The sequence below is a fragment of the Scyliorhinus canicula genome, chromosome 1 (genome assembly GCF_902713615.1).
Source record: "Scyliorhinus canicula chromosome 1, sScyCan1.1, whole genome shotgun sequence".
Taxonomy (NCBI): Eukaryota; Metazoa; Chordata; class Chondrichthyes; order Carcharhiniformes; family Scyliorhinidae; genus Scyliorhinus; species Scyliorhinus canicula.
Genome location: NC_052146.1, coordinates 4,579,373 through 4,592,183, shown reverse-complemented (window position 1 = coordinate 4,592,183; position 12,811 = coordinate 4,579,373). Strand labels below are relative to the sequence as shown.

The following is a 12,811-nucleotide window of genomic DNA, read 5'->3' as shown; positions in this document are numbered from 1 at the left end:
CCACTCGCCAGAACTCCTCTGCGTAGTGAGAGAGTGGTACGCCATTTTAAAATTACGTCCCAATCTCCAAGACCACCCACCCCCAACAAGTCGGTTAATTCCCAGGAAGCCACTGAATTTGATAAAAATCGATTGAAATCAACGCAAATCCGGAACTCATCATCGGGAATGGGCCGGGATCCGGAGCTCACCACCGGGAATGTGCCGGGATCGGGAACACGCCATTGGGAATGGGCCGGGATCCGGAACTTGCCATTGGGAATGGGCCGGAACCCTCCATCGGGAATGGGCTGGGATCCGGAACTATCCATCAGGAATGGGCTGGGATCCAGAACTCGCCATCGGGAGCGGGCTGGATCCGGAACTATCCATCAGGAATGGACTGGGATCTGGAACCCGCCACCGGGAATGGGTCAGGATTCCGGAACATGCCACTGGGAATGGGCCGGGATCCGGAACTCGCCATCGGGAATGGGCCGGGATCCGGAACTCGCCATCGGGAATGGGCCGGGATCCGGAACTCGCCATCAGGAATGGGCCGGGGTCCAGAACTCGCCAGCGGGAGCAGGCTGGATCCGGAACTATCCATCAGGAATGGGCCGGGATCCGGAACTTGCCATCAGGAATGGGCCGGGATCTGGAACTCGCCATCAGGAATGGGCCGGGATCCGGAACATGCCACTGGGAATGGGCCGGGATCTGGAACTCACCATCAGGAATGGGCTGGGATCGGGAACTCACCATCAGGAATGGGCCGGGATACGGAACTTGCCATCGGGAGCGGGCTGGATCCGGAACTATCCATCAGGAATGGGCCGGGATCTGGAACTCGCCATCGGGAATGGGTCAGGATTCCGGAACATGCCACTGGGAATGGGCCGGGATTCGGAGCTCGACATCGGGAATGGGCCGGGATTCGGAGCTCGACATCGGGAATGGGCCGGGTGAATCACAAAACGGTTCACGCCCGGCACAAATCTCGATTTTACCCTCTCCCGCTATTCACCCACGCACCCTGATACACTCTGGCCCCAACATGGTCCCATTATCCATGTGGGAGAGTGACCACAGCTATCATCTAACTATCACAGTGAGTTGCTGCTGGCTCTGTAAAATTGCGCATTGTTCAGATCACTGTCCCCTTTTGACAATGGAAGAAATCACTCCCCGGCGATTCTCCGGCCCGGGGTGTGTGGGGGGGGGGGGGGGGGGGGGGGGGGGAGAATCCCACCCTTGATGACGGACCATTTGGAGACAGGTAAGTGGGATTCTCAGCGAGAAGGCTCATGCCCGAGGGAGGATAGGGGGATGTCAACAGCCGGGACAGGCCAATGGCTCCCTGTAGGATTGAATGCAAATACTTAAACAGAAGCAATTTGCAGGGCTATGGAGTGGGGACGTGGGGGTAATTGGGAGAGCTGTTTCCAAAAAGCCCACACAGGTGCAGTGGGTTGAATAGTCTCTTTCTGTGCCTTGCGACACATGAACTCTGCTAACTTTCCTGCCTTTCGTGCTGTCACACTCCAATTATTACCAGATTTTGTTAACGTTTAAAAGATTCAGTCACACGAGGGCTCTTTGATGGCACTTGAGGAAGTCAAATCAACTGCAGCTAAGCCATCAAAGCTGTTTGCCGATCTGGCACTCAGCTCCCACTGCATCACTCATATTATCCAGGATTGTAAACCTCGCAGTCATTCTCCTTGGGCTTTCTGTTAGAAATGATTCTGAAGCAACACGGTCTGTAATTAATGACTGTACCACGTGGTTCATTCCAGCAGTGGGTCTCGAAAACTGAGCCTGGAAGAAGAGCGATGGCTGAATGCTGGTCCATTAGACCATAAGACATGGGGCCAAGAATTAGACCACTCGGCCCATCGAGTCTGCTCTGCCATTCAATCATGGCTGATATTTTCTCATCCCCATTTTCCTGCCTTCTCCCCATAACCCCTGATCCCCTTATTAATCAAGAACCTATCTATCTCTGTCTTAAAGACACTCAGTGACTTGGCCTCCACAGCCTTCTGTGGCAAAAAGTTCCACAGATTCACCGCCCTCTGGCTGAAGAAATCCAATCGGGAATTCAGGAGAAACTTCCCGAAGCAGAGAGGGTCAAGGATGGGGAACTCGCTATCGCAGCGAGTGGTTGAAAAGAATATCAGAGCTACAATTAAGAGGAAACTAGATAATCACAGGAGGGAGAAAGGAATAGAAGGAAATATTGATAGGGTGAGATAACGAGGGACAGAGAAGGCTCATGGACCATTTGTACCAAATAGACTATTTTTGTGGCATAAGTTTTATGTTCGTCAAAGTTGTGAAATTTGCAACTTAGCCCACCCTGCACCCCCCTCAATCTTCTTATTTTAACCATCTCCCTGTTCACTATGCGGGTGACGAGCAGGGAAAGCTGTCACCGCTGAACTCAATCTGCAGTCATACGTTCTGGACAGTGTCACTGGACAGGAACTGGTGCAGGGAATCGAATTAGATATCCCCCCCCTTCTCCTTACACAGTGCATGAAACTTGGAGATCCTTCACATGTAGATCCCCCACATGTGGATCCTCGCACGTCAATCCTCTGCATGTATATCCCTCCCAGCTATATCCTCCACATGTAGACCCCGGTGAAGGAGCGCTTTACCCCACCCTACAGGCCGCCCCCAGACCCTTCGCACAGAGTTCCCGCCGGCAGCGACCAGGGATGAACGGTGGCGGTGGGACTCTGCTTTCTCCATGCAGCCGCTCGGCCCATTCGGGCCGGAGAAGCGCAAATGACGCCGATTCTCCGCACCGGAATGTGGCGACTAGGGGCTTTTCACAGTAACTTCATTTGAAGCCTACTCGTGACAATAAGCGATTTTCATTCATTTTTCATTTCATTTCATTTCATTTTCATTTCATTTCAACTCGGAGAACCGCGTGCCCGGCGTCGGGGGCGTCGTGGCGCGGTTGCGGCAATTCTCCGGCCCGGCGCGGGGCTCAATCCTCCACATGAGGACCCTCCAGTTGAGAACAGTCAACCTGTCCTCAAGATTAACAACAACAAGTTGGATTCCATGCTTAACAGACTGGAGAAATGCTTCACAGAGTTTTAGTAATTTTACCGTCAATTAGTTTGGTGTTTTCTAACAGATAGTCACGTTGCCTCTTTGTAGACACGATAATAACTGGCACATTAATTGGCTGTCTAGGGCTCAATTATTTATATCTTTCTCCCTGTCCCAAAATGCAATAATTTTTGTCTAATTATTCAACTTTCTTCAGATAATTAAAGAGTCTCCTCTCTGTCAGAGGAATGTAAATCTCACATCCTACCCTCGAGATTACCTGAAACAGCAAAACCTAAACATAGGAAAATCGGATAATTAGTCAGTGGAAGAAGTCGGTAGTTCCGCCTGGTTTAACTTGTAATGAACTAATTTGAACAAATGAGAACAAAGGCGGTGATTTACAGTAAAACCCCTCAGCGTGCCAAAGTCTGGCTTGATCACTTGGAAATCCTTTCACAAGATAAATCAGAACTAAAATGGGTTGGGAATGTCCTTTCACCTGAGATCATAAGTAGGAGCCATTCGGCCCCTCGAGCCTGCTCCTCCATTCAATAAGATCATGCCTGATCTGATTGGCCTTAACGCCACCTTCTGGCCTGTCCCCCTCTTTGACACCAGAATAGCTCGTGGGAACCTTCCAGAAACCTACTAAAGGATCAACAAGTGATGGAACTGGATTTGATACTAAATATGAAGTAAAGGTAAACGGAAAGAGGGGAAACAGAGGCATTGTCAAGTCCTTTCATGAGAAGAACTGGGATTGAAGTCATGATTTCACAAAGAAACATCAGAACAAACCCATGCATGTTTCTGAGGGAGTGGATCGAGAGAGGGGATAGCATGACTGAGGTGTTTTAAATATAAATAGAACAGTACAGCACAGAACAGGCCCTTCGGCCCTCGATGTTGTGCCGAGCAATGATCACCCTACTCAAGCCAACGTATCCACCCTATACCAGTAACCCCCCCCCCCCCCCCCCCCCCCAACATTAACCTTATTTTTTTTTTAGGACACTAAGGGCAATTTATCATGGCCAATCCACCTAACCCGCACATCTTGGGACTGCGGGAGAAAACCGGAGCACCCGGAGGAAACCCACGCAGACACGGGGAGGATGTGCAGACTCCGCACAGACAGTGACCCAGCCGGGAACTGAACCTGGGACCCTGGAACTGTGAAGCATTTATGCTAACCACCATGCTACCGTGCTGCCCACTGGACAGATGGAAACTGTTTAACCAGGTGGGGGCGGAGACCTGAAATCGGGATGGTAACCTGGTGTTCGGGCGTGATGTCAGGAACCATTTCTTCACACAAAGGGTGGCGGAAATTTGGAACCATCTCCCGCAAACATTGCTGATAATAACCCCTCCTAATCTTTTTATTTGGTCATTAAGGGCAATTTAGCATGGCCAATCCACCTAACCGGCACACCTTTAGACACTTAGACACTTTGGGCACAGAGTGAACAGACACTTAGGGGGCAATTTATCACGGCCAATCCACCTAACCTGCACATCTTTGGACTGTGGGAGGAAACCGGAGCACCCGGAGGAAACCCACGCAGACACGGGGAGAACGTGCAGACTCCGCACGGACAGTGACCCAAGCTGGGAATCGGACCTGGGACCCTGGTGCAGTGAAGCCACAGTGCTAACCACTGTGCTACCGTGCTGCCCTGAAGTTTGGACTGGATTGATTAAACAGGCCGAGCATATCCCCCACTCTACCATTCCCACCAAGCCAGGGGATCAACCCTGGTTCAATGAAGACTGCAGGAGAGCATGCCAGGAGAAGCGCCAGGCATACTGAAAAATGAGGTGTCAACCTGGTGAAGCTACAACACAGGAGTACAAAGAACAATACAGTACAGGAACAGGCCATTCGGCCCTCCAGCCTGTACCGGTCATGCTGCCCGTCTAACCTAAAACTGTATTCACTTACAGAATCCGTCTCCTTCCATTCCCACCCTAGTCATAGTCAGGCAACATCCTAGTAAAACACTTCTGTACCCTCTCCAAAGCATCCACATCCTTCTGGTAGTGTGACGGCCAGAATTGTGCTCAATATTCCAACTAAGTTCCTGTACAGCTGCAACATGACTTGCCAATTTTTACATTCAATGCCCCGACCGATGAAGGCCAGCATGCCGTATGCCTTCTTGACCACCTTGTCCACATGCGTTGCCACTTTCACTGATCGGTGGACCTGCCCAGATCTCTCTGCCTGTCAGTACTCGCAAGAGTTCTACCATTTATTGTATAATTTATGTACTTGCATGCCAAATAGCATAAGCAGCAGTGATAGACAGAGCTCAGCGATTCCACAACCAACGGATCAGATCTAGGCTCTGCAGTCCTGCCACATCCAGCCGCGAATGGTGGGGGACAATTAAACAACTCACTGGGGGAGGAGGCTCCACAAATATCCCCATCCTCAATGATGTAGGAGCCCAGCACATCTGTGCAAAAGACAAGGCCGGATTTTCCAATCAAAGCAAAATACTGTGGATGTTGTAAATTTGTTGCATTCGCAACAATCTACAGCCAGAAGTGGCGAAAACTTGCAGAGTTAATCCATATCATTAATCGCAAGAGGGCTGAATGCATAAAAATGACAGACGATTTGACTAAATTGATTAAGGACTTTTAATCGACATGAGTAATTGTAGCAGCAATGAAAAATTGAGTATGATTAAAATCATTCCAATGCATAAATAAGCCATGTATCGCTCCCAGTGAAAAGCAAGATGTGTTATAATAAAAAGCCAAGTGACTAATTGTACTGTCCAAACTTAAACTAAAGTGGAAATAGTTTCCACCAGGTAGATGGTGAACAAACCTCAAGGAAACAGGGATAAGGTATCAGATTCAGTTGCTGGCAACAATGTTCAATGGAATTGACCAAAATAACCAATTTTGTTTTTTCTCTCTCTCTAACAATTTGTAATTTGTTCAATATAAAACATGAAAACTGAATAAAAAACATTTATAAAAAAAATAACATTGCCAAAGGGGAAAGTAAATAAGTTCTGGCAGGAACAACAGAACTTTTTTAATTCTTTAGAATGACCCTTTTCAGGAGTGAGAGTTGCCGTAGACCATGAGGTATCACTTTAGAATTCTGCAGCACACATTTGTGTGGAGTCAATATAAAAGTGTTGAGCCACAGAAGGGGGGGGGGGGGGGGGGGGGGGGCACACGGTGGCACAGTGGTTGGCACTGCTGCCTCACAGCTTCAGGGTCCGGGGTTCAATTCCGGCCGGGGGTGACTGTGTGTGTGCAGTTTGCACATCCTCCCTGTGTCTGCGTGGGTTTCCTCCGGGTGCTCCGGTTTCCTCCCACAGTCCAAAGATGTGCAGGTTAGGTGGATTGGCCATGCTAAATTGCCCTTAGTGTCCAAAAGGTTAGTTGGGGTTACTGGGTTATGGGGGTAGGATGGAGGCGTGGGCTTAAGTAGGGTGCTCTTTCCAAGGGCCGGTGCAGACTCGATGGGCCGAATAGCCTCCTTCTGCACTGTAAATTCTATGATTCTATGACCAATCTCTCCTCCGGATGTCCCCAGCATCACAGATGTCAGTCTTCAGCCAATATGATTCACTGCACATGATTTCAAGAAATGGCTGAAGACACTGGATACTGCAAAGGCTCTGGGCCCGGACAATATCCCAGCAATAGTACTGAAGACTTGTGCTCCAGAACTTGCCACGCCCCTAGCCAAGCTGTTCCAGTACAGCTACAACACTGGCATCTACCCGGCAATGTGAAAAATTACCCAGCAGTGTCCTGTACACAAGAAACAGGACAAATCCAACCCAGCCAATTACAGCCCTATCAGTCTGCTCTCCATCATCAGCAAAGTGATGGAAAGAGTCAACAATGCTAACAAGTGGCACTTACTCAGCAATAACCTCAGTTACAGCCTTGTTTGAGTTCTGCCAGGGTCACTCAGCTCCTGACCTCATTACAGCCTTGGTTCAAACATGGACAAAAGAGCTGAATATCAGAGGTGAGGTGGGAGTGACTGCCCTCAGCATCAAGGCAGCATTTGACCGAGTGCGGCATCAAGGAGCCCCAGGTAAACTGGAGTCAACGGGAATCAGGGGGGAAAACTCTCCGCTGGTTGGAGTTATACCCGGCACAGAGGAAGATGGTTGTGGTGGTTGGAGGTCAATCATCTCAGCTCCAGGACATCACTGCAGGAATTCCTCAGGATAGTGTCCTCAGCCCCAACCATCTCCAGCTGCTTCATCAATGACATTCACTGTCACGGGGGCAACATCCTGGAACTCCCTCCCGAACAGCATAGTGGGCGAACCTACTGTTCAAGGACTGCAGCAGGTCAAGAAGATACCTCGCCACCCCCTTCCCCTAAATTAATTATTTTTAAAGGGCAGGATTCTCCCACCCCGTGGCAGAGTGTCCACGCTGTCGTAAACGCCGTCGCATTTTACGACGGCGTGAGCGGGCCGCTGCCAGGAGTCATTCCGGCCCCTACAGGGGGCCAGCACAGCGCTGGAGCGGTTTGTGTCGCTCCAGCTGCCGATCCCGGCGTGGCCTGTGCGCCGCGGAATCCGCGCATGCGCAGTTGCGCCGGCACCAACACGTGCATACGCGGTGGCCTCCTTCAACACGCCAGCCCCGACGCAACATGGCGAAGGAGTACAGGGGCCGGCGCGTCAGAAAAGAGGCAGGGGGACAGAGTGGCCGGCCCGCCGATCGGTGGGCCCCTATTGCGGGCCAGGCCACATCGGAGCCCCCCCCACCGGGGTTGAGTTCGGAGCCCCCCCCAGGCCGCCACCCGGCCCATGCACGCAGAGTTCCCGCCGGCTGCGAGCAGGCGTGGACGGCACCGGCAGGACTCGTTTTTTTTTTTTCTCGGGCCGGAGAATCGGCAGGTCGGCCACGTAGAGCGGCCCGCAAACGGTGACGTGCCAACCTCGCCGGCGGCAATGGCGCCGATTCTCCATCCTGCGGAGAATCGCGTGCCGGCGTCGGGGGGGGCGTGGCCCGGACACGGGGATTCTGCGGCCCGGTCCCAGGGCTGGGAGAATCCCGCCCACGGTTTGTGTAGAGCAAAAGTCTAATGAAACATTGAGAGATCGGATAGACGGACTCCAACAATACTCACTTGTCTGCGTTGCCGTAGCTATCGAAAGCGGAGGTAACAGAAACGATGCAAATCACCAAAGGGGAGCCTAGAAACAGAGACAGGTTAATAGCAACACACTTTCCGCTCTTAATCAAACCAACAACACTGACAGTCTGACTCCTAATTTGTCTGAAAAATTGAGGCCCCTTCAGCAGCACTTCCCACACTTAACAAAATCAGTCTAGTAAACCAGTGGCGTTCCCATCAGCACACACTGAAGCTGCCAGCCATGGCCAATCGGGTAGCACTCTGCTCTCTGAGTCAAAACGCCATCGTCCCATCCCTTAGACTTGAGCAGAAGGATCCATTCCAACCCTTCAGTGCAGCACTGAGGTGGGGCTGCATGGCCAGTGGGACCAGCTATCAGTTGAGATGTTAAACCAGGTTCGCCAACTACCCTCTCAGGTGAATGTAAAAGATTCTCCAGAAGAGCCGGGCAGCTCCCCCCCCCCCCCCCCCCCCCCCCCCCCCCCCCAGGTGCCCTAGCTAATGGTCATCCCTCAACCAAGTTCGCTTGAAACAAAAAGGATCATCTGATGATCGCCACAATAACCTCTTCGATAAACTTGCTGCCCATCATTATTGCGAACCCATCGTTAATCTCCAGCCACCAGGAATCTCACCACCTTACGTAGTCACTGATTGATTGATTTATTGCCGCATGTACCGAGGTACAGTGAAAAGTATTTTTCTGCAGCCGAAGCGGACGTACACAGTATGTACACAGGAAACAAAAAGAGCAATCGACAGCGTACATCGACAAATTAGTAACTGTTCTACACCTGCAGGTCTTGATCACAATATTCGGCGAGTTTTTTTCACTAAATTGTCACCTCACTGGACATCTAAAAAATGCGTTGCCCTATTATGTATCTTCTTTTCTTTTCATGTACTAACTGATCTGGTGAGCTGCTCGCAGAAAAATACTTTTCACTACACATGACAATAAACAAATCCAACCCAATCCATTACGGAGCAAACGATCGGCACTATTGTTTCCCCCCCCCCCTTCATCCCCACTTCTCTATTTCTCCTGTTCCACCTATCGACCAACTGTCCCCAAGCCTGGTCCAATTATACTCACCCCAGCCTATCCCATAGTAGTAAAAGTGTTTGCTTTCCTCAGAACCGAAGACTTTGATAACCATGCTGTACAGGTGGAGACCTTCGACCAACATCCAGGAGAAAACGCCAAGGAAGAAGAAATGAAGAAGAATGGCCAGGGCCTTGCATGGGAGCTGGAGGGAGGAAAATGGATTTGTTATTATCACATCTCAAATATACACTGGCGTGTAAAATACTGGGAAAGGCTTGTCACACGGTACGCACGCTGGGTATCACAACCAAACAGCTGGCATGGCCATTATCTGATTGATCTCTGAGGACTCTTGCTGTACACAAAATGACTGTAATACAAAACTGACTACACTTCAAAAGGTTTTTAGATATCCTCAGGTTATAAAATTGTTTTATAAAAAGTAGAAAATCAATTTCAACGACTATAATGCGTGGTCATTGAGTACATCTCAATACTCATATTCATAAAGTAGATATGTTCTCCAGTTCTTACAAACAGAAATGTATTGATCCTATTAAACACTACCCATTGTAAATGTCATGCACTCCACTCCGATCTCAGCTGTTTACCTGCAGTAATCCTAACAGTCAATCATTTGGAATTGCAAAGACCTTTGAACAATCACTCCCGTAGGCCGTGTGTGATAAAATTTCCCACAGACACGGAAAGTGGAAATTCAGCAGCTAATTTGACTGCGGCCAAGTCCTTCTCCAGTATTCTGAAGCCGACTTTATCGTATTCGACACGCCAGAGGCTCTGCTCATCTCTCACACAAACCGTGGCGCTAATTATTCTGACTTGGGTTCCAGTCAATGATATGAAGTGTCTTCAAATGGGTTTGTTTAGCACGAATCTTTGCAAAACGCCACTTACCAGATTTGCTGCTAATTAGGACATGACCAATTATACAACCACATTCACTAATTAGTCTTTCTCTTCATTAAACTGTCTCCCTTTTAAGGTAATTAGAACATGGTACATTTTTAATCCAATTCAAAGTGATAGCAGGCCTTTGCTGAGCTGCACTTGTCCTGGACAATTAGCCTTTCTCTCTCTCTCTCTATACCAATGAGAGACTCGTACACAAAAGTTAATTGAGTACCTGAGAAACGAATAGCAATTTATTGCCAGTAGTGATCCTGCAAAAATCTTTAATCTTTATCAGTGCCTAATGTGGGCAAGCAGAACAGATAAATTATGAGGCAATGGGTCACGTATAGCAGCTTGACGTCTAACCTTCATGAGATGGGCGCATCAATTTAGGAATTTATGTCTGTCGGTAATTTTCCAATTACATAGAACTCCATAAAATGTACAGCACAGAATCGGGTCAACAGTCCAACATATGCTCACTGGTGTTAATGCTTCACATGAACCCTCTGTCGACCCTTTTCATCTCAGCCTATCACATGTCCTTCTCTTCCTTTCTCCCTGTCCGTGTAGCTTTCCCTTCAATACATCTGGTCTCTTCGCTTCAATCACTCCCCCTGGTCGCGAGTTCCACATTTCCATCACTCTCTGGACTTTTTTCCTGAATCGCTGACTGGATTTATTGTCGGCTTTCTGAGCTAGTTCTGATGAAAAGCCATCGACCTGAACTGGTTTTTTCCTCTCTCTCTCTCTCTCCCTCTCTCCACAGATGCTGCTAGGTTTGCTGAGTGCTTGTAGCGTTTTCTCTCTTTATTTCAGGCTTCCAGCATCCGCAAATTGAGATTTTTTTGTGTGTGTGGGGAAGGGCGGTCTGTGGCCAAGACCCTGAAGGGTGCGGAGAACAGAGAGATTCAGAGATTCCCACAGACAATTCCCCACAAATGAAATGAAATGAAAATCGCTTATTGTCACGAGTAGGCTTCAATGAAGTTACTGTGAAAAGCCCCTAGTCGCCACATTCCGGCGCCTGTTCGAGGAGGCTGTTACGGGAATCGAACCGTGCTGCTGGCCTGCTTGGTCTGCTTTCAAAGCCAGTGATTTAGCCCTGTGCTAAACAGCCCCAGTAAGTGGGCGTGCAGCTTGAGAAAACCAGAAAGAGGCCAAAAGCATTTGGAATTTTGCAAATGAAGCAATTAGGAATTTGTGCAGGACATTGGGGTGCGTTCTCTGCCCATTCCCGGGGTTCCCAGACCAGTGGAGAATCGAGGGTCATGCTCAAAATGGCGGCGATTCCGTTCCGATGCTCCAGTCCCATGCCGGCGATGCCAGAGAGCTACGTGCCTCGCTCCGGCGGGGGAATACAAATGGGTCATTTTAACCCATTTACCTCCAATCAATGGCTAGAAGGCCAGTTCTCCCCACTCTCCTGATGCTCCAGGCCTCCCCGGGTGGAATACACGCCGGCGGATTGGTGCAAGTATCTTTAAGCATGGCCCTAACGTACTGTACTCCGCGGTTGGTCAAGGAGGTAAGTATTAAATTTGGTGTCCCAGTGCCCATCAGAGGGTCCCCTCCCACCCACAAATGAAAATCCACCCCACCCCCCACCCCCAGCGTCCCCCCCCATCAGAGCCCCCAACAGACCTCCAACAGTGATGTCCCCAGAAGACCCCCCCCCCCAACGAACACAGCTGCTAAAGGTGTGCTAAGCTTCCTAGAAGCCAAGACGCATCAGAAGGCTTCAACCCCCCCCCCAGACCCTTTAATCTGTGAGGCCTTTCAAAGAAAAATAGTTTTTTGTAGGCTGCAATTGACAGGATAATAGCTTCCAAACAGCCAAGTGTCTGGACTGTTTATTCTCATTGCCCTTCATGCTTGATTGCACCTTAGGTAACCCGCTGTGAAGCTAACCATAATGTTCAGAAATATCTAGCTATGGTTGACAGCTCCTCACCACATCAAAATAAGTTAAGTGCTTTCTGTTGAGAAAAAGATGAAGTTAATGCATTTATCTCCTCCGATGTTTACAAACATTTTGGTTAGCTTTGAAGCAGAGTAGTTGAGATGTATTCATGCATGAAGGGAAATGAAAATAAACAATCCAGGCACCTGGCTGGTCTGAAAGCAATTACCCTGTCAGTAACAACCGACTAAAACTATTTCTCTTTGAAAGTTGATAGAAACCTTGCAGATCAAAGGATCTGAGGTGGTTAAAAGCCTTGTGATGTGTCTTGGCTTAATATGAAGTAATAGCTGCTGCTTTCTACACTTCTGTCTGAGGCAGCGGGTGTAAGGGACAGATAAATGAAAAAATAGTGTGTTTTCACTGTTTCTACCTGTACTGCTCTTTAGCTTACAGATAGGGGTGACTAATATGGAGTGGGGGGTCTCTGATATGGGGGGGTCTCTGATATGGGGGGTCTCTGCTGTGGGGGGTCTCTGATATGGGGGGTTCTCTGATATGGGGTGGTTTAGCTCAGTGGGCTAGACAGCTGATTTGTAATGCAGAAAAAGGCCAGACGCAGGTTCAATTCCCGGACCAAAGTACCTGAACGGGCGCCGGAATGTGGTGACTAGAGGCTTTTCACAGTAACTCCATACTTGTGACAATAAAATATTATTATTATTGTCTCTGGTATGGGGGGGTTCTCTGGTGT

At 49.2% G+C, this 12,811-nt stretch overlaps 1 protein-coding gene across 1 annotated transcript in view; it reads right to left on the bottom strand.

Annotated features, from left to right (window-relative positions):
* Nucleotides 1-12,811, bottom strand: part of adgrd1 (adhesion G protein-coupled receptor D1) — a 346,241-nt gene that overhangs the window by 115,177 nt on the left and 218,253 nt on the right. The window contains exons 14-15 of the mRNA XM_038802479.1: nt 9,291-9,444; nt 8,186-8,252 (exon numbers count right to left, since the gene is read on the bottom strand). Of these exons, the coding sequence (XP_038658407.1) occupies nt 8,186-8,252; nt 9,291-9,444 (221 nt within the window). The remainder of the gene's footprint in view (nt 1-8,185; nt 8,253-9,290; nt 9,445-12,811) is intronic.